This window comes from Papio anubis, chromosome 18, assembly GCF_008728515.1.
Source record: "Papio anubis isolate 15944 chromosome 18, Panubis1.0, whole genome shotgun sequence".
In the NCBI taxonomy this organism is placed as follows: domain Eukaryota; kingdom Metazoa; phylum Chordata; class Mammalia; order Primates; family Cercopithecidae; genus Papio; species Papio anubis.
The window spans coordinates 15,577,533-15,597,153 of record NC_044993.1 but is presented as its reverse complement, the minus strand read 5'-3'; the positions used below and the strand labels follow the sequence as shown (position 1 = coordinate 15,597,153).

Genomic DNA, 19,621 nt, shown 5'->3' with positions numbered 1-19,621 from the left:
TGCAGCCCTCAAGCCCTATCTACCCAACTCCAGTGGGAAAACCTAGGAATTCTCCACTAACCAATGTGAACAACGATGTGGGGTAAGGACCCATTTGGTTCATCTTAACTAAAGGGTTGTAATCCTACCAAGCAGTAAAGGGCTAGGGTCCTGTAGTGTACACTTACTGTTGTCCTTTAAGTCAGGGATCAGTTTTGTACTAGTAATAAACTCCATCTCTGTTCTGCTAATCCACATGTCTTCAAGTGTCACAATGTCTGATACACTCTGGTTGAGACACTTGAGCATTGAGCCTCTCTTCCTAGTTCTGTTTCTAGTTCTCTAAGTGTGTGATTATAATCTGCTGACATCTTGTTATGGAGACATGGATTGCTCACTGACTTTTAGAAAATTTTCCAAAGCTCTTTCAGATCAGAGCCTGACATTTCCATTTCTACATAGGACTCAATTTCATCAGGCCAATTAAAAAGACTGACACCGTAACTTTCAAAATTCTCTCTGGAATTTATTTGATAGTGTAAAAAGCAGCATTTTATTTTAAAGGAAAGCTGAAATAAAGGAGCTAGAACCTTTAGTTTAAGCTTTTTTTTTTTTTTTTTTTTTTTTTTTGAGACGGAGTCTCGCTCTGTCGCCCAGGCTGGAGTGCAGAGGCCGGATCTCAGCTCACTGCAAGCTCCGCCTCCCGGGTTCCCGCCATTCTCCTGCCTCAGCCTCCCGAGTAGCTGGGACTACAGGCGCCCACAACCGCGCCCGGCTAATTTTTTGTATTTTTAGTAGAGACGAGGTTTCACTGTGGTCTCGATCTCCTGACCTTGTGATCCGCCCGCCTCGGCCTCCCAAAGTGCTGGGATTACAGGCGTGAGCCACCGCGCCCGGCCTAGTTTAAGCTTTTTAAAAAAATATTTTTTTTCTTTTTTGAGACAGAGTCTTGCTCTGTCGCTCAGGCTGGAGTGCAGGTGTGATCTGGCTCACTATAGCCTCCGCCTCCTGGGTTCGAGTGATTCTCCTGCCTCAGCCTCCTGAGTAGCTGGGACTACAGGCATGAGCCACCACACCCGGCTAATTTTTGTATTTTTAGTAGAGATGGGGTTTCACCATGTTGGCCAGGCTGGTCTCGAACTCCTAACCTCAGGTGATCCTCCTGCCTCGGCCTCTGAAAGTGCTGGGATTACAGGTGTGAACCACCGTGCCTGGCCAACCTTGAGTTTAGTGTACGTGTGGCGAGATCAAGGAATGGACATCTAGGTACTTAGGTCAGCCCTGCTGCAGGGAACATCTGCTGGAGGAGAGAATGAAGCAAAACAACCCGTAGAACAGAAAAATCTTCTGAAAGTGGCAGATGGATGATCAGGACACTAGATGGTGACTTTCTCAGTATAGCTACCATTAACTGTCCTCAAAACCAATCATTTATTTATTGCACATCCATTTACTTGTGCTTCAGGTCAAAGTGAGGTCAGTTATCCCAGCTCTGTGGTTTCCAAACTTGAGCCTGCATCAGAATCCCCTGGGGAGGCTGTTAAGACGGGCTTCGTGCTCTAATCCGAGAGTTTCTGATTCAGCAGATCTGGAGGGGGGCCCAAGAACCCACAGGCTCCCAGGGGGTGCTTGCTGCTGCTCGTCTAGGGACCACGCTTTGAGAAAGCTGAGCCTGAGGAAGTTGCTGCCATTGCTTGTGCTTTGTTGTTTTGCTATTTACCCGTGCCCAGCTTTTGGTGTCAGCCCCTCACCTTTATCATCTGCTTGCAGACCCTCATGAGGGTGTAGTCTAGCTCTGGGTCCATCATCTCTGTCTCCTGCAGCTTAAATACTTTCTGGTGGCAGCGGGTGCTTAGCTGCTTCTTGTTTTCTTTCAGACATTCAATAATCTATGGCAAAAGAGTTACAGTCAAGTTAAGAGATGTCAGGGACTGCTCATCCATGTGTTCTAATTAAGTATTCGGTTCCAGTGTGTCTCCCATTTCTCTATCCATTTCTCATTCCCAGGCAATAGGAATCAGGATTTCCTCACCAAAGATAAGGATTTACAACCTTACAGCTGACAGCAAATCCAACTAGATAAAAACTCAGGATGACTGGCAGGCTGTGCTGGAGTATAATGGAAAAGAAACACAGCCAGCATTTCTGGTTTCTTCTGCCTTCCAGAGCTGCTCCTTGTCCAGATTCCCTCTGGAGCACACAATAGGCTCTCTGCATTTTCCCGGAGCCAACAGCTCCAACTAGACAGTGGGCACAAACCAGGAGGTTCAATTCAATCCACTATTTACCACCTGAGAAAGACTACTGGATGCTAGATATGAATCAGACCCAATTCTCAGCCTGATAAAATCACAGTTACACATGGCAAACTTATGTAAACAAGTAACTATGATTAAAAAAAGATGAGCTATCACTCAAAATACAAAAGCATAAAGTGTCATGAGATGAATTTTATTTTTTATTTTTATTTTTTTTGAGACGGAGTCTCGCGCTGTGTCACCCAGGCTGGAGTGCAGTGGCGCGATCTCGGCTCACTGCAAGCTCCGCCTCCCAGGTTCACGCCATTCTCCTGCCTCAGCCTCCGAGTAGCTGGGACTACAGGCGCCCGCCACCTCGCCCGGCTAGTTTTTTTTTGTATTTTTTAGTAGAGACGGGGTTTCACCATGTTAGCCAGGATGGTCTCGATCTCCTGACCTCGTGATCCACCCGCCTCGGCCTCCCAAAGTGCTGGGATTACAGGCTTGAGCCACCGCGCCCGGCCTGAGATGAATTTTAAGACAGTGAATTAAGTATATCCTGAAATCTTCCCTTCCCTAAACCTTTAGATATCATGAAAAGAAGGAAAGCAGATGGGAAGGTGCAGCAGCTGGGGCTATAGTAGGAAGCCATAAGACTTCTGGGAAATCCTCAAGGCATGGCCAATAATCACTAACTAGTTGAGGAACACTAATATCATAAGAAAGATGATAAATAAAATGAACTAAGGAGTCAAAAACTGAGGGCAAGGGGTAATAGAGCAATCAAAACAGAATTTTAAAATACATTAAAAATCCTCAGAACAACACAGAAGACAACAGTAAATAAGAATCAAGAACAGGTAGTTATGAAAAGAAGCAATGAAAAAGCTAGGAAATGAAAAACAAAACTTGACTGGTGGCCTCTCTAGAGTAGAATGGACAGAGCTGAAGAATAAATTATATGCTGGGAAAGAGAACTGAGGAATTACCTAAAATGTACTACAAAGAAATGAAAAGTACCAAAGAAAAAGTTAAAGAGACATGGAAGATGGACTCAGATGCTCCAATTGTCTAAAAGGAGTTCCAGAAGGAAGGAAAGGGAAAGCAATATGTGAAAGAGGAATGATTGAAAATGTCCCAGAACTGAAGGAAGACACAGATTGTGAGACTGAAAGAGCCAACCGGAAACACACACAAAACAAAAAGCATACCTAATTACATCACACTGAAATTACAGACCATTACAGATAAAGAGAAGACTCTAAAACCTATCAGAAATAGATTAACCACAAAGCAATGAGACTTAGACTGACATCAGACTTTGCACCAGCAATAGTATGATACAAGAGGACGATGAAGTAATTATCTCAAAGGATGAAGCCCTATGGCAATGCCCTTAACTAGAAGAGGTAGCTGAGTAATAAGGAGAACATTTTTTTAAAAATCACTTGTTTGTACTTCACTCCTGGCAATTCTGGATAGGGTCCTGTTTCTGTGTTTTTTTAAAAAAAGTATCCTAGGTGATTCTGATGTGACGTCTAGTTAAGAACTTCTGTGCAATGGGAACACAGTGAAGAAACAGTGAATTTTGGAGGTGCAGAGCATTGACAATGGTACAGAGGAGGCATCTGAAGGATCATTAGGAGTTTACCAGGCAGACAAGGTAGGGAAGAATGAGGTAACCTGAAAGAGGGAAGAAAATGAATAAGTGAGGAGTGCAGGTGAAGAACTCAGGGAAACGCAGCCTGATGTAGCTTAAGAAGGGATGATTAGGTTGGAAGGGATGAGATGGGTCCTGTCTCACCAGCAAAAAATAATGACTAAAATGTTACCTTCTTATGGGCACCAGCTTTTGAGAAAAGATTAAATGTTACCTTCACATTACTTTCACAATTAAAAAAAAAAAAAGCAAAAAGTTACCTGAGCATTGCCATATTGCACAGTGGAACAGTAGTTTTTGATGTCACTCTTGCAGGCTTCATATAGGTCTGGCTCCAGGCGGATGTCCTCCGTCTACATGAGGGAGCCAGCATGGAAAGGTGAGTCTGAGTTAGGCGGAGATGTCAAATGTTCTATAGACTTATTTGTTGATTGCATCTTGTCTAGTGACTCTGGCTTCTACATAGCAAAGCGGCCTTGCAGCAAGAGAATCAGGCTTTACTTTCAATTCTGTCACCAACTAGCTACATGGCCTTGGACCTTCTTCGCAAAATGGAATGCCAAGTCTACCCTGAAACACCTGATCTAGTCCTTTACAGGACTGCTGAGATGTGAAAATCACTTTGGAAAGTCAAAACCATCAATAAATGTAGAGTTCTACTTTTATTATTACTTTAATGAAAGAGCTAGGCTCAAAGTTAGGGAACCAAATCTTTCAGCTTGAAATAAGTCTCTCCGGTTTTTTCTGAGACAGAATTTCGCTCTGTCATCCAGGCTGGAGTGCAGTGGCACCATCTCGGCTCACTGCAACTTCCATCTCCCGGGTTTAAGAGATTCTCCTGCCTCAGTCTTCCAAGTAGCTGGGATTACAGGTATGTGCCACCATAGCTGGCTGAGTTTTGTATTTTTAGTAGAGATGGGGTTTCGCCATGTTGGCCAGGCTGGTCTTGAACTTCTGACCTCAAGTGATTCGATGACATTGGCCTCCCAAAGTGCTGGGATTACAGGCATGAGCCACCTTGCTGGCCTGTCTCTTTTAGTACAGGCAGGGTTTCATCACGTTGGCCAGGCTGATTCTGAACTGCTGACCTCAAGTGATCCACCTGCCTTGGCCTCCCAAAGTGCTTGGATTACTTGCATGAGCCACCGCGCCCAGCCCCTGAGGACATTACTGATCCGGTTATTGGATCACATGCTTAGTTAGAGCCTGTCTTACAGCTGGACTTCCAGTTATATGTGGGAAGAAAGGTTTTATCATTCAAAATCAAAAGAATGACACAGGAAGCTAATGGTCGTATGGTAAAACTTTTGCACAGGAATTCAAGTCTTAACCATCACAGTAGTGGATAAAATGCCTCCCCTTTGCCCTAGCCTCTCCCCAGCTTTCCAAGCCCTGACCCACTGTGGTTTCTGGGAGCAGAGGCTGGGAGGCATTACCATCTCCAGCTCCTCCACGCGGAGCTGCCTGCGGCACTTCAGGGACACCCTGTGCTCCTTGGCTTCCTGCAGAGTGTCGTTGCGCACGGTCGTGCTCAGGCAGATCACCACGTCCACCCTGCAGGTGAAAGGAGAAGCTTGAGGCTGGCTGGAGCCTCACGAGGGCAGATGGCCTGACAGCCAGGCTGCAGGGGGTGGTGGTCATACCATTAAAAATTCAAGATGCCCTTCTGGGGAATGTCTTTCCTGTAAGGCTCACTGTTTTTTTTTCCGAGGGTGCTAAAAGCTGCAATTTGACTGTGGGTGTCACGAAAGGCAGGCAGCAGCGTGAAGACTGACTACATTCCTGACGGAAGGGGAAGCCAGACAGGGCACATGTGTGCAAGGACAGTTCAATATGTGTGTTAAAAACATGTGACCACAGAGGAATGCTGCTCTTAACTCTAGGACTGTACCTTTGATCTACTGTGAAACTCACTCCTGAAAGGTAGAGAAACCTGAGAAAACTGGGAATTTGGTTTATATGAGGGCAAGTGTTCTAGAAATGTCCCTTTCAAAGAGCAACATGGAAGAATTTGGGCAACCACGCTGAAAAAGCTTATCAGTTTCCTCATTAACACTTAATTCTTTCTTTCTCTTTTTTTTTTTTTTTTTTGAGACGGAGTCTTGCTCTGTCGCCCAGGCTGGAGTGCAGTGGTGGGATCTCGGCTCACTGCAAACTCCGCCTCCTGGGTTCACGCCATTCTCCTGCCTCAGCCTCCCGAGTAGCTGGGACTACAGGCGCCCGCCACCTCGCCCGGCTAGTTTTTTTGTATTTTTTTAGTAGAGACGGGGTTTCACTGTGTTAGCCAGGACGGTCTCGATCTCCTGACCTCGTGATCCGCTTGTCTCGGCCTCCCAAAGTGCTGGGATTACAGGCTTGAGCCACCGCACCCGGCCCAAGACTTAATTCTTAAATGAATAAAGATTCTGTTTCTTCACTAAATATCTAACCCAATACAAAAACTGCTCCATCTTAGACGAGATGACATAACGGGACGATGCAGGGAAGAAGTCAGTTCACCTCTTTCACTCACACTGCACCCTGCTTCTCTAAGTACACAATCCAGCCCTACTTCATCAGTTAGATGGCTTAACCGGAAAAATTAAAAATTAAAAATGCTCCTTTAGCCAATGGGACCTCCAGGTGAGAACTATCATCGCCAGATGCTCTGTGCAGACAGTCCGAGTGTTTGTCATGCTATCAAAGGAGAGATGCAGGAGGCCTCCAGGGCTAACCCCACCAGGCAGCAGCAGGGCTGCCTGACATCTCGCATACTCATCCTGGAGCTAAGAGGGACTTCGGGAAGGTGGAATGAAGCAACTACAAGCTACATACTTCTTTTTTATGTTTGGGCAAAGCTTCAACACGTCCTCCTTGCAGGCCATTTTAAACTTGTAAGAAAACCGAAAATCCTTCATCTGCACCTGAAAGGTGAAGAGAAAGAAAGTCAGAAGTTTGGTGGCAACTTGTGGTCAGTAGTGGTAGGGGGCACTTTTTCATACAGCTCTCACAAGACCCTGCATGGCTTGCCCCACACCTGAGACATCACGACCTGCTCATCTCTCCAGTACTCCCCCGACAACAGGCCTCCCTCCCTCCCTCCCTTCTTCCCTCCCTCCTTCCTTCCTTCCATCTATCCTAAATAAAAATAGGACATATATTTGAAGAAAAAAAAATTTTTTTTTTTTTTTTTGAAACAGAGCCTCTCTCTTGTCAGCCAGGCTGGAGTGCAGTCATGTGATCTCAGCTCACTGCAACCTCTGCTTCCCGGGTTCAAGCGATTCTCCTGCCTCAGCCTTCTGAGTAGCTGGGATTACAGGCACCCACCATCATGCCTGGCTAATTTTGTATTTTTTGTAGAGACGGGGTTTCACCATCTTGGCCAGGCTGGTCTTGAGTTCCTGACCTCAGGTGATCAGACTGCCTCAGCCTCCCAAAGTGCTGAAATTACAGGCGTGAGCCAACCACGCCTGGCTGGAAAAAATGATTTTTTTGTTGTTGCTGTTGAGATGGAAGCTTGCTCTGTTGCCCAGGTTGGACTGCAGTGATCTCAGCTCACTACAACCTCCACCTCCCAGGTTCAAGCAATTATCCTGCCTCAGCCTTTCAAACAGCTGGGATTACAGGCATGAGCCACCGTGCCTGGCTGGAAAAAAATTTTTAACAGAACATCAGAGGTGCTCTGATGTTCCAAAAAAGGAAGGGATTCAGTCACCATCCAGGCAGCTATGATGGGAAATCGGCAGCCAGGTGTCACTGACCAGCTGGAAGTGGGTGACTCCGATGGCACACTTCTCATTCATGTCCTTCTGGTGTTTGTTCTGGATCAGACACTCCATTAGGTCCCCAGAGTCTATCTGGTTATCTGCCACATCCTGGGGAAGACAGCATGCATTTACACTTCATTGGTAACAATTAATGAACAAAACTTGTAGCCCAGTCTGAAATAAACGCAAGCAGGGTTGATTCTAGGAGCCCTCACAAAAAAAAGACACACCATAAATCGTAATCAAAATAAGTGTGAGGAATCACAATGGTATACATTCAGTGGCATAAAACTGACACAGCACTGTGTTCCAAATGAGACAAGAATATATGCTTTTTTTTTCACTTTCCCAAAAGCAGCTGGCTTTCGGGATAATATCTAACATAGCCTCCCAACTGTCAGATCCTACAGGTTCCTGCGTATGTTTCACTCCCACAATTTAAGTCGTTCAGTAAATGAGTATGAAATAATCAGAATTCACTCAATATTGAGGTACTAGGAGACAGTTGGAAGGAGGAGCCACTATTACTGCTAACAATTCCTGGGCTGATGCTAACAATTCCTAGGCTGATGTACTGGAATCAACCCTGCCACACTAATGGGGGCTTCCCTGTTCCATCTCTTCTTAAAAAGGGCAACTCAGTAACTGCTGCTAGCCGCAAACCTGCTTTTACCCACAAAAGTTAATCAAACACAGGTTCCAGGATGGTGGCACCTCTCTCTTGATCTTGTTTACTTTTTCTTTTTTCTTTCAGACAGGGTCTCACTCTGTTGCCCAGACTGGAGTGCAGTGGCACAATCACGGCTCACTGTAGCCTCGACCTCCTGAGCTCAAGTGATCCTCCCACCTCTGCTCCCTGGGTAACTGGAAGTACAGGTGTGTACCACCACGCCCAGCTAATTTTTTCTATTTTTAGTAGAGACAGAGTTTTGCCAAGTTGCCCAGGCCGGTCTTGAAATCCTGGGCTCAAGTGATCCGCCCTCCTTGGCTTCAAAGTGCTGGGATTACAGGTATTGGCCACCATACCCGGCCTGTTTACATTTTTAATTTTAACTTGTCAAAGCTGGCTAACACTCAAGAGTAATACATGCTGAAGACAGAGATGAGTCTGAGATACTCAGGGCAGAGTCCCTGTGAATTTGTTTCTGTTTTTAACCTTGCCCCTCCAGACATCACTTACGTGGCAAAAGTTCTGAATTATGGGCTCACAGGCTCTCATCAGCAAGGCTTCTATTTGAATATCCTGTAGAAGATTAAATATATTAATGCTTCTGCTTTAGAAACAGCTGAGGTGGAGGAGGAGCAGTTTCTCTTTCTGAATCAGTAATATCTGATGGGCAAATAATCTAATATATACTTTTGGAAACGATTCTAGTATTTGAAGTAGATAGCCCCAGAATAAATATAGAACTGCTCCTCTGTTATACTTTGAAAGGCAAATTTTTAGAGGCATATTCCCTTTCGGCCTGAACAAATGAGAAGGCAGAATTAAGAAAAGTAAGGTAAAAACCCATGTGGCAAGAACATTAGAGTATGCAAAGCCTTTGGAGATTTTCCCAAAATGCTAAGCAGTTCAAAATGAAAACAGGGGTAAATGATATCCATTTTCAGTTTATAAGCTCATAAGCCACAGCACTGCCCTCAAAGCAGATGCCAAACCACTGTTTCTGGGGAACACATACTAATAATGCCTTTAAACAGAGAAATGCGTGCAACACTAGCTCCTGAAAAAACACCTTCCTTTAAAGAGCTATACACTCAGACTGCTCTTACAAGTCCATGATGACAATAAGAATGTGAGAGGAGATGACAAAATGAGAGAAGGCAATGAACTTCTGAAAACTAGAAAGCAAAAAAGAACTGGTTGAGAAATGTAATTTTACGTAATGCCAATTTTGACAATTCAAATAGAGTACTAAAAGGTTTAAGACAAAATGATAGTTCCCCACTTCTCTGATTTCTGGCCCCACAAAATAATGTTAACATTTTTAGCTGCCCTCCTCTGTATTTCTAAATAACATCCCAGTGCTTTATGAGGGTTTCTAATACGTTTTTTTTTTTTTTTTTTTTGTAGAGACAGAGTCTGGCTCTGTGGCCCAGGCGGGAGTGCAATGACACAATCTCGGCTCACTGCAAGCTCCCCCTCCCGGGTTCAAGTGATTCTCCTGCCTCAGCCTCCCAAGTACCTGGCACTACAGGTGTGTGCCACCATGCCCAGCTAAATTTTATATTTTTAGTAGAGACGGGGTTTCACCATGTTGGCCAGGATGATCTCAATCTCTTGACCTTGTGATCCGCCCGCCTCGGCCTCCCAAAGTGCTGGGATTACAGGCGTGAGCCACCACCACACAGCTGCTATCTTAAGGGGGAAACAGAGGCAAGTGTAATGACTATGATAAATCTAATTTATGAAGAAAACCAAAGAGCTATATAGAGTGTTGTTCTAGAGAAACGAGGGAACGGGCTCACAAAACAACACAGTATACTTCTTTATAAAGCTAATATGGAGAATCTGATCAGGTTTCTTTTTATTGACAGAGAATCTGCACTCTCAGGAGTCTAGAAACAGAAGAATCAAACGAAAAAGGCCAGGATGCTGGCAGCCACTCTCCTCTAATGAGTAAGCTGTATACCACTTACCTCTGATTCTAACTCAGTGAGGTTGCCAACTATATCTCTACACTCCACCACCAAGTCATCCAGATGGTCCTGGAGGCACTCCAGCTCCTGCAAATATAAAGGCAAGCCACTGGCATTTATCAGTCACATACACGAACAAGGGAAGGGGATATCAGTGTCATGACACTTCCCTTTTCAGTGGTCCTCCTTTCTCTTCTTTTTAAAACTACCTCACTGAACAGGACACAAAAGTTTTGCTTAATTCCCCAGACTAAGATTGTTGAAAAGGTAATTACTTGATGTAGCAGGTTAGTTATGAGGGCCAACTGGGTACAAGAGCCATGCAAAGGCTGGGGACAGTGGCTCACGCCTGCGATCCCAGCACTTTGGGAGGCTGAAGTGGGTGGATCACTTGGGGTCAGGAGTTCGAGACAAGCCTGGCCAACACGGTGAATCCCCTTCCCTACTAAAAATACAAAAATTAGCCGGGTGTGGTGGCAAGCGCCTGTAATCCCAGCTACTCAGGAGACTAAGGCAGGAGAATCGCTTGAACCCAAGAGGTGGAGGCTGCAGTAAGCCAAGATCGTGCCACTGCACTCTAGCCTGGGCAGCAAGACTGAAACTCCGTCTCAAAAAAAAAAAAAAAAAAAAAAAAAAAAGCCATGCACATCCCTCAGAAGGCCAAATCTACAAGTGCAAGGAGAATCAATCTTCAATTGTCCCCAGAGTCTAAAAACCTTATCAGGCCTTGATTCCATTTTTAATCTGTGCTTTGATAATTTGTCACCTCGCATTTTAAATATGCACTTTAATAATGATCATCAGACAAATTCACAGTGAAGAGCACAGATTATTTTAAGACTCTTTATTGGCAAAGTAATTGGGGACCAGGGGTCTGGAACACGGGATAGAACTGATAGCTCCTGCAAGTCAGATCTGGGATTCTAACTCCAGTATACGTCAAAAGGGTCCTCTGAAGAAAAACAAGTGAACACACTAGGGTTTGGGTAGCTAAAAGCTATCTTGTCTGGGCTTTGGAAACCAAACTGGAGCTGTCCGTAGCATTAGTCTATTACTATGCCTTCTAGAGGTTTACAGGTTTAGAGGTTTCAAGTATAATATCAGCTCACTTTCACAAAGCGTATCAACAGCTATTTCTCAAAAAAGTGCGCTGTTTAAAGGCTCAAGTTTAACTTACTATTATGCAAAAATCTCTCTGTTTCAGAATTAGAATGTAAGGGGAAAAGAAGAGTTGAAGGAATTACACAACAGCCAGAATGGAAGAAGAAGAAAAAGAAAAGCTAAAGGAAAATACACCAAACTTTTGGGAGTAAAATAAATGGCTAAAAGAAAGATCCTATTAATAGAATCCTGGCTGGTCGCAGTGGCTCACACCTGTAATCCTAGCACTTTGGGAGGCCGAGACGAGTGGATTGCCTGAGCTCAGGAGTTTGAGACCAGCCTGGGCAACATGGTGAAACCCTGTCTCTACTAAAATACAAAAAATCAGGTGGGTGTGGTGGCAGGTGCCTGTAATCCCAGCTACTCAGGAGTCTGGGGCCCGAGAATTGCTTGAACCTGGGAGGCAGAGGTTGCAGTGAGCCGAGAACTCTGTCTAAAAAAAAAGGAATTCTTTTTTTTTTTTTTTTTGAGACGGAGTCTCGCTCTGTCGCCCAGGCTGTAGTGCAGTGGCCGGATCTCAGCTCACTGCAAGCTCCGCCTCCCGGGTTCACGCCATTCTCCTGCCTCAGCCTCCCGAGTAGCTGGGACTACAGGCGCCGCCACCTCGCCCGGCTAGTTTTTTTTTTTTTGTATTTTTTAGTAGAGACGGGGTTTCACCGTGCTAGCCAGGATGGTCTCGATCTCCTGACCTTGTGATCCGCCCGTCTCGGCCTCCCAAAGTGCTGGGATTACAGGCTTGAGCCACCGCGCCCGTCCAAAAAAAAGAATTCTTAAGTTTAGCTTCTCCATGATGGGCTGCAATGTAGTGCAGCTTTCTAAAGTTTACTTTACTGGGGGTTCTAAAGGAAACTATTTGCTGGGATTCCAAATCACCATATCCCTAGGTTCATTGGGCAACTATAGGCATTTTCTAACAATATACCCAACAGAATTGTAGCAGGCTCAGGAAACAGACTGCCGAACATGATAGTCCTATGCTCAACAGACCTGAGTAGGCAACCACGTTTCTCCTTTAAAATGTCCAATTCCTGCATGTGTGACTTTTTCATACTGTACTTCCAGAGGGGGTTTTGTAGTGGTACAAATGGAACCCGGAAACCTGAGTTCACTCCTTGAGTATTTACGTGGCTTTAAACACGCAGCTATTCCTACTGCTGAGTATCCTGCATTCAGATGGAAGACAGCTAGCTTCCCATATAACCTGCAGTCAAGCATCTTTCCTTCTTTCCCTTAAATTGGGACACAGTCCTAAGGAGCCAGTCACAGCATGCAGGGAATTCTTGGGAGCTGCTCCTTCCCTCTGCTTCCTAGATGGAGAGGCTATATAATGAACTGAATTTTAGGTAAGGAAATATATACACTTAACTTCTCTGAGCTTCAATTGGTCAAACAGGTGAGAAAAAATTCCATTTCTAAATGTTTTGTGGGACTGTTCTAGGGCATGCCCAGTATTCATGCAGACCAGTACTCACATATGCACAGATTTACACCCTGCTTATCTCAAAAGGACTTAATGGAGAAAATGAATTAAAAGTGAGTAAAATGAATAAAGATGAGAAACAACAACAAAAAAATACGTTAAGAGGATGTGAAATGGAGCCAACAGTAAGCTTACTTCAAAAATGCCTACCATGAAATCTTATGTACCTGGAAGAGGCAGGCCATACCTTTGGCTCTAGAAGTTTTAAGAAGCAATAGGAAAAGGAAAAATAATCAATTACAAAATACAATAACCATAATGCAAAGACAAACTCGCTGCCAACTATTCCTGATACAAAGACTAGAGAGAAAATTTTCCTGAGAATGTCTTCCAGAGAAAATATTGAATAATACAACAAATCATGTCTGTAAGAGAGATGGATTTTATGGTGTTTGTACTCTGCATAAAACGTTAAACATTAACATCATCATTATGATAAACAGAAAGCGATGTCATCTACCTGTCCAGTCTCTGTTTTCTCACTGCACCATTTTCCCAGATCAATCAGGCACTTATCCTGGAGGGCAGGATCCAGCTTGACGTCCATGGCACGCTGGTGTAGGATCCTTTGAACTTCAGCTCGGCACTCCCGTGAGAGCTGCAAGAGAAAAAATGAGCTAAATACTTGAAAGGTAACAAAACAAAAACACAAAGATATGAGATAAACCAGTTATGAGAAAACTAACAAATAACCCTGAATTTTATCTTCCAAATTTTATACCTCAAATATCTTCCAGAAAAAAAATTAAATGTTGTGGCCAGGTGCGGTGGCTCACACCTGTAATCCCAGCACTTTGGGAGGCTGAGGCGGGTGGATCACCTGAGGTCGGGAGTTTGAGACCAGCCTGACTAACATGGACAAACTCCGTCTCTACTAAAAATATGAAATCAGCTAGGCATAGTGGCACATGCCTGTAATCCCAGCTACTCGGGAGGTTGAGGCAGAAGAATCGCTTGAACCCAGGAGGTGGAGGTTGTGGTGAGCCGAGATTGCACCATTACACTCCAGCCTGGGCAACAAGAGTAAAACTCTGTCTCAAAAAAATAAATTAAAAAAATAAATAAAATGTGCAGGAGGCTTCAAAAAGCCCCTATCTTTAGGAATGCAATTACACATATTCAGCAGTTTCTAATATAATATATAAAACAACATTCCTTTATGAGAGTATCCTGATACAAGTGAACTGGCTTCATTCAGACTAGGTTAGTTGGAAAGTTTTGTGTTTGCTGTTTTGTTTAGCAAAACTAATTTGTCAGTCTATGAACACCAAGTAGAAGGTCAGATCCAATTCAAGACAGCATATATACCTGATTCAGGAGAAATGAGTTCAAAATAACCTAAATCAGAAAAAGCAGGAAAATGTAGATATAACAGTTATGATGAGACAGGACTAGACTCTTCCAGATGAGCTATGCAGGATTAGCAGAGGGTAAAGCAGGTGAAAACTAATATTTTTCCAAGGGCCATGACAAAGCTGTTAGTGACAGGTACGGTTAGTCCCTCTTGCAAAAAAGAATAAAAAGTCAGCATACCTGGGGCAGGAGGGATGGAAAGTAACTGTTTAATGAACACAGGGTTTCCTTTTGGAGTCACAGAGTGTTTTGAAACTAGATAGACATGATGACCACAAAACACCATAAATGTTGAACCCGGGAGGTGGAGATTGTGGTGAGCCAAGATCGTGCCACTGCACTCCAGCCTGGTCCAACAAGAGCAAAACTCCATTTCAAAAAAAAAAAAAAAAAAAGGTTAATTTGGCCGAGCGCGGTGGCTCACGCCTGTAATCCAAGCCCTTTGGGAGGCCCAGGTGGGTGGATCACCTGAGGTCAGGAGTTCAAGACCAACCTGGCCAACAAGGTGAAACCCCATCTCTATTAAAAATACAAAACAAAACAAAACAAAAAAAACAATTAGCCAGATGTGATGGCAGGCACCTGTAATCCCAGCTACTCGGGAGGCTGAGGCAGGAGACTCGCTCAAACCCGGGAGGAAGAGGTTACAGTGAGCCAAGATCGCGCCATTGCACTCCAGCTTGGCTGACAGAGTGAGACTTTGTCTCAAAAAAAAAAAAAAAAAAAAAGATTAATTTTATGTTATGTGAATTTCACTTCAATCAAAAAGAAAAAAGAAAAGAAAACTAGCACCCCAGACTCCAACTCTTTCTTATTTAAAAGAGAAGAAACCTCCTACCCCCTAGTCACTATTAGTGACTACAAAGATGCCAGGATTTGGGAGCCCCCATGATTAGTGAGAGGCTCATTATATGGAAAAAAAATAACAACAAATTCTCACGTTTTCTTACACAGCAGTATAAACACTGGGTTAGGGTACAGCAACTATGCCATTTCCTTCTGAGTCCCCTCATTCTGGATGCCAGGCTTTTGCATTAAGCTCAGAAGGGTATTTCTAAGGATGGATGAGAAGTGATACTATCTCAACTCTCTGGAACAAAGGCAGGACTGATTATGGAGCATCTCAGACGGTAGAGAAAGCCATCGTGGAGAACAAGTGCAAGTCAGTGCACCCCGGGAAGCAGCCGATGCTGCCGAGAGCCAAGCACACACAAACATCCCAACAAAAGGCAGCAGTTGGGGCAGACAAATACCAAGAGACTGAGGTATGGAGGTTTCTGCTCCAACCAGTCCATGGGCAGACAATGCGAATGTGTTCAGCTGCCAAGAGGAGAAGCCTAAAAGCCATTTGTAGCCTGGCTAAAAGCTTCTAATGGATCCTTAAACCTAAATAAAGTTAGGACAGCAGAATTTAATTGTCCATTTGTGATTCAGATTTTGGGAATTAAAAAAAAAATCTGGAAATCTTCCCCCACCCACTTTGTTTAAAACATAAAATCAGATGATAGAAAATGGTAGGACAACTCTAAGTGTACTCATGGAATGAAGAAGTTTCTAGAAATGCAGCAATCCTCTCCTCACACGTTTTCCTAAGATGACTACAATCTGAAGAATATATAGCAAACAATTTAAAAACCAAATGACAATAAGAAGAAATGAAGTCGATATTCACTGCATACCCTCCTTCCCTGTTCCTCAGTGCGGTAGGCGTGTCTGTATAAACAAGAGAATACAGCTCCCTGAGGCATAAATTCACTGGTCTCATTCCAACCGTGGGTGTGGCAAAGACGAGAAGCATCTCCCTGGCACTTGCGGTATAGGACAGGGTCCAGCCTATAAGGTTAAGAGTTAAAAGACAACCACTAATTAATAGACATTTCCTTCTAACGCAGGCTAAGGGTTTTTACAAGGTGCTTGCTTGTATACTGGGTTTTTACGAGGTGCTTGCTTGTATACTCATTGATAATCACTTCCAGGGGTGTGGAGACAGAAGATATGTAAAAGTATATTCCTGAATTTTTTTTTTTTTTTTGGACACAGGATCTCTCAATCCGTCACTCAGGCTGGAGTGCAGTGGCGCTATCTTGGCTCACTGGAACCTCTGCCCCCGGGGCTTGAAAGCAATCCTCCCACTTCAGCCTCCCAAGAGCTGGGGCAACAGGCACACACCAGGCTCTTTTTTGACATTTTTGGTAGAGACAGTCTTGCCATGTTGCCCTGGCAGGTCTCAAACTCTTGAGTTCAAGCAATCAGCCTGCCTTGGCCTCTCAAAGTGCTGGGATTACAGGCATAAGCCACTGCACCCGGCCATGAATTATGTTCTTAATGAACACAGAGTAGTCAGCACTGTGGGAGGCTTAGGCAGGAGGATAACCTTCTATACAAGTTTGTTAACCTTCTACAGAACATTTAGATTATCCCTCAAAGATATCTTGGCTTTGTTAGATACCTAACATTTTAACAACAGACTTAGCACTCACATGCCCTGGTTGAAAACAGAAAACTAGAGTTGTAGCCAATACCAGGCAATTCACAACTTTTTACTTAATACTTTTTACTAAACACCTTTTTCTAAGTAGGAATGAAGTTCAATCCTATGTAACATATTAGATTCAGTAAGATCAGGAAATGGCAAGATAGATAGTCTCCTATTCAGTTTTCTCTCTTCTTCCTGTGCAAGGTGCCCCCTTGCACAGGAAGTAATCTTTTTGGTTACTTGAGTGTGCTTATCAATTTATGAGCCTTGACATTTAACTCTAAATCTGGAGACAGTAGATTAGACAATGAGCCTGCTTCCCCAAATCAGACCAGGGCATGCTTAATTCTGTCCATATTATATTGTCAACTTTGGTAGAGGACTAGTTAATGGGAGAAAAAAGCTAATATTTAATGAGCGACTATTAAGAACTAATATTTAGGGCTGGGCACGGTGGCTCACGCCTGTAAACCCAGCACTTTGGGAGGCCAAGACAGGCGGATCACGAGGTCAGGAGATCAAGACCATCCTGGCCAACAAGGTGAAACCCCATCTCTACTAAAAATACATAAATTAGCTGGGCATGGTGGCACACACCTGTAATCCCAGCTACTTAGGAGGCTGAGGCAGCAGAATTGCTTGAACCAGGGAGTGGGAGGTTGCAGTGAGTCAAGATCCCCACTGCATTCCAGTCTGGTGACAGAGTGAGACTCCATCTCAAAACAAAACAAAACAAAACAAACAAACAAAAACCCTAATATTTAATGAGTAACTATGCAGCACTTTTTTTTTTTTTATTATGGGGGAAGGAATTAAAGAGGAGAAAATGTGATTTTGATTAAGGCAATACACTCAGTAGACTATTTAGGTTTAGATGGCCTGAGTAAGCAAACGGAAATTACAGCCAAGCTTTCTGTAGTCCTTTCCAGAGCTAATTTGAAGGAACAGAAGTAAGAATACATTGAATCTTCAAGGAATCTCTTTCTAGTAAAGTATGTGGGCAAACCACACACACACATTTTTTGAGATGGGGTCTCACTGTTAGCATGCAGTGGCATGATCACAGCTCACTGTAACCTACAGCTCCTGGGCTCAAGTAAATCTCCTGCTTCAGCCTCCTGAGTAGCCAGGACTACAGGTGCACACTGCCATACCTGGCTAATTTTTTTTAGTTTTTGTAGAGACCAGGTCTTGTTATGTTGACCAGGCTGGCCTTAAACTCCTGGCCTCAAGCAATCCTCCTGCGTAGGCCTCCCAAACTGCTGGGATTATAGGCGTGAGCCACCGTGCTTGGCCAAAGTATATATTAATCACCAAAAATAGTTAACTACCACACCATGGTGGCTTAACAACCGAATGGAGAAGCCACTGAACTTGAAAGGCTAGAGAAGCAGTCGGATCCAGTACTGGCTGCTTTGGAGGTGGGGAGAGAAAGCAAGATACAGAAAGAGGAGGGGAATGGCAGCCAATGAACTTAGTGATTCTGGCTGTAATACAGATCCTTCTCCCAGTTCATCCTCCCACCCCTGCCACTTTTTGTTAACAGAATGAGAGGGAAATTAGAGAATCAAGTTGTCACTTACTGACAAAAACCTCTTAAGACAGACTTAATTCAATAACTCTGAATAAATAAATAAAAGCAAATTCCCATATCCACTGCAAATCAATAAAAATACAACTGCACTATTATCTTCTTAGAGACATATCTGAAGGCACTTTTGCCACCCCCACAGGTACCATAGTTCTTACTAGACACATCTTTGTAGTATCAGAAACATTTTGACCCTGACTTCCAAAGTAGTGGTGAACAAGGATGTGTGGCACAGGCTGGTAGCGGGCCGACTCTGCTTTTAGATAATGTTCTGAAAGTGATAAAGAATAGTTTTTCAGGGGATTGGAGTGTGTTAGCTGTACCAGAACTGAACAAAAAAGAGTTTCCTATTGATTATTTTAACAAATACAGGTAATTATGACTACAGAGGAGAACAGGCTGAGGCAATACATTTACTTTGGCTTCAAAATACTCACTTCCAATCCCGGGAGATGAAATACTGCAGCTCTAAGAGGCGGTGTTCACAATCTTCCACCATCTTCTCTGTGTATAAATGTTCCATCAGGCAGGACAAGATCCTAGCCATAAAATGGGTAAAATTGTAACAAGAGACAAGTGTTCAGAACTCTATGTCAATAAAATATTTCCCTGGTCTGTAGAAGAAGCCTTTTAGTTATTTTCTTAGGGTAATCAGATTTATTTTTCTGAGAATCACTCAACTTAACTGAACCTGACAGTGGTTATGGCTTCGATCAACTTTAGAGCCACTCAGCACTTAACACTCTGCATGTACAAGAGCAGTGTGCAGCTGCTGTATTTTTAACTGGTTATGAAAACTTTCCAACACACAAAGAAGTAGAGAATCATGTAACAGCCACCTTCTCATAACTTTATCAATCTATGGCCAAGTCTGTTTTAACTCTAGGCCTCTTTGCTGATATTTTCAAGCAAAATCCCAGATACCCCATCATTTCATTTGTAAATATTTCAGCATGTTTCTTTAAAATATAAGGACTTAATACCACTATCACACCACCAAGAAATTAATTTAAAAGCTTTACTATCATGTAATACTCTGTTAGTTTTCAATTTTTTTTTTTTTTCTTGAGACAGAGTCTCGCTCTGTCACCCAGGCTGGAGTGCAGTGGCGCAATCTCAGCTCACTGCAAGCTCCGCCTCCAGGGTTCACGCCATTCTCCCGCCTCAGCCTCCCAAGTAGCTGGGACTACAGGCGCCCGCCACCACGCCCGGCTAATTTTTTTGTATTTTTAGTAGAGACGGGGTTTCACCGTTAGCCAGGATGGTCTCGATCTCCTGACCTCGTGATCCGCCTGCCT

General features: G+C 43.8%; 1 protein-coding gene across 1 annotated transcript in view; it reads right to left on the bottom strand.

Annotated features, from left to right (window-relative positions):
- GLG1 (golgi glycoprotein 1) overlaps positions 1–19,621 on the bottom strand; it is a 147,985-nt gene that overhangs the window by 12,876 nt on the left and 115,488 nt on the right. Inside the window, exons 10-19 of the mRNA XM_031658095.1 lie at positions 18,761–18,862; positions 15,936–16,089; positions 13,364–13,501; positions 10,263–10,349; positions 8,803–8,865; positions 7,617–7,730; positions 6,691–6,779; positions 5,313–5,430; positions 4,137–4,229; positions 1,731–1,868 (exon numbers count right to left, since the gene is read on the bottom strand). Coding sequence (XP_031513955.1) covers positions 1,731–1,868; positions 4,137–4,229; positions 5,313–5,430; positions 6,691–6,779; positions 7,617–7,730; positions 8,803–8,865; positions 10,263–10,349; positions 13,364–13,501; positions 15,936–16,089; positions 18,761–18,862 — 1,096 coding nt within the window. The remainder of the gene's footprint in view (positions 1–1,730; positions 1,869–4,136; positions 4,230–5,312; positions 5,431–6,690; positions 6,780–7,616; positions 7,731–8,802; positions 8,866–10,262; positions 10,350–13,363; positions 13,502–15,935; positions 16,090–18,760; positions 18,863–19,621) is intronic.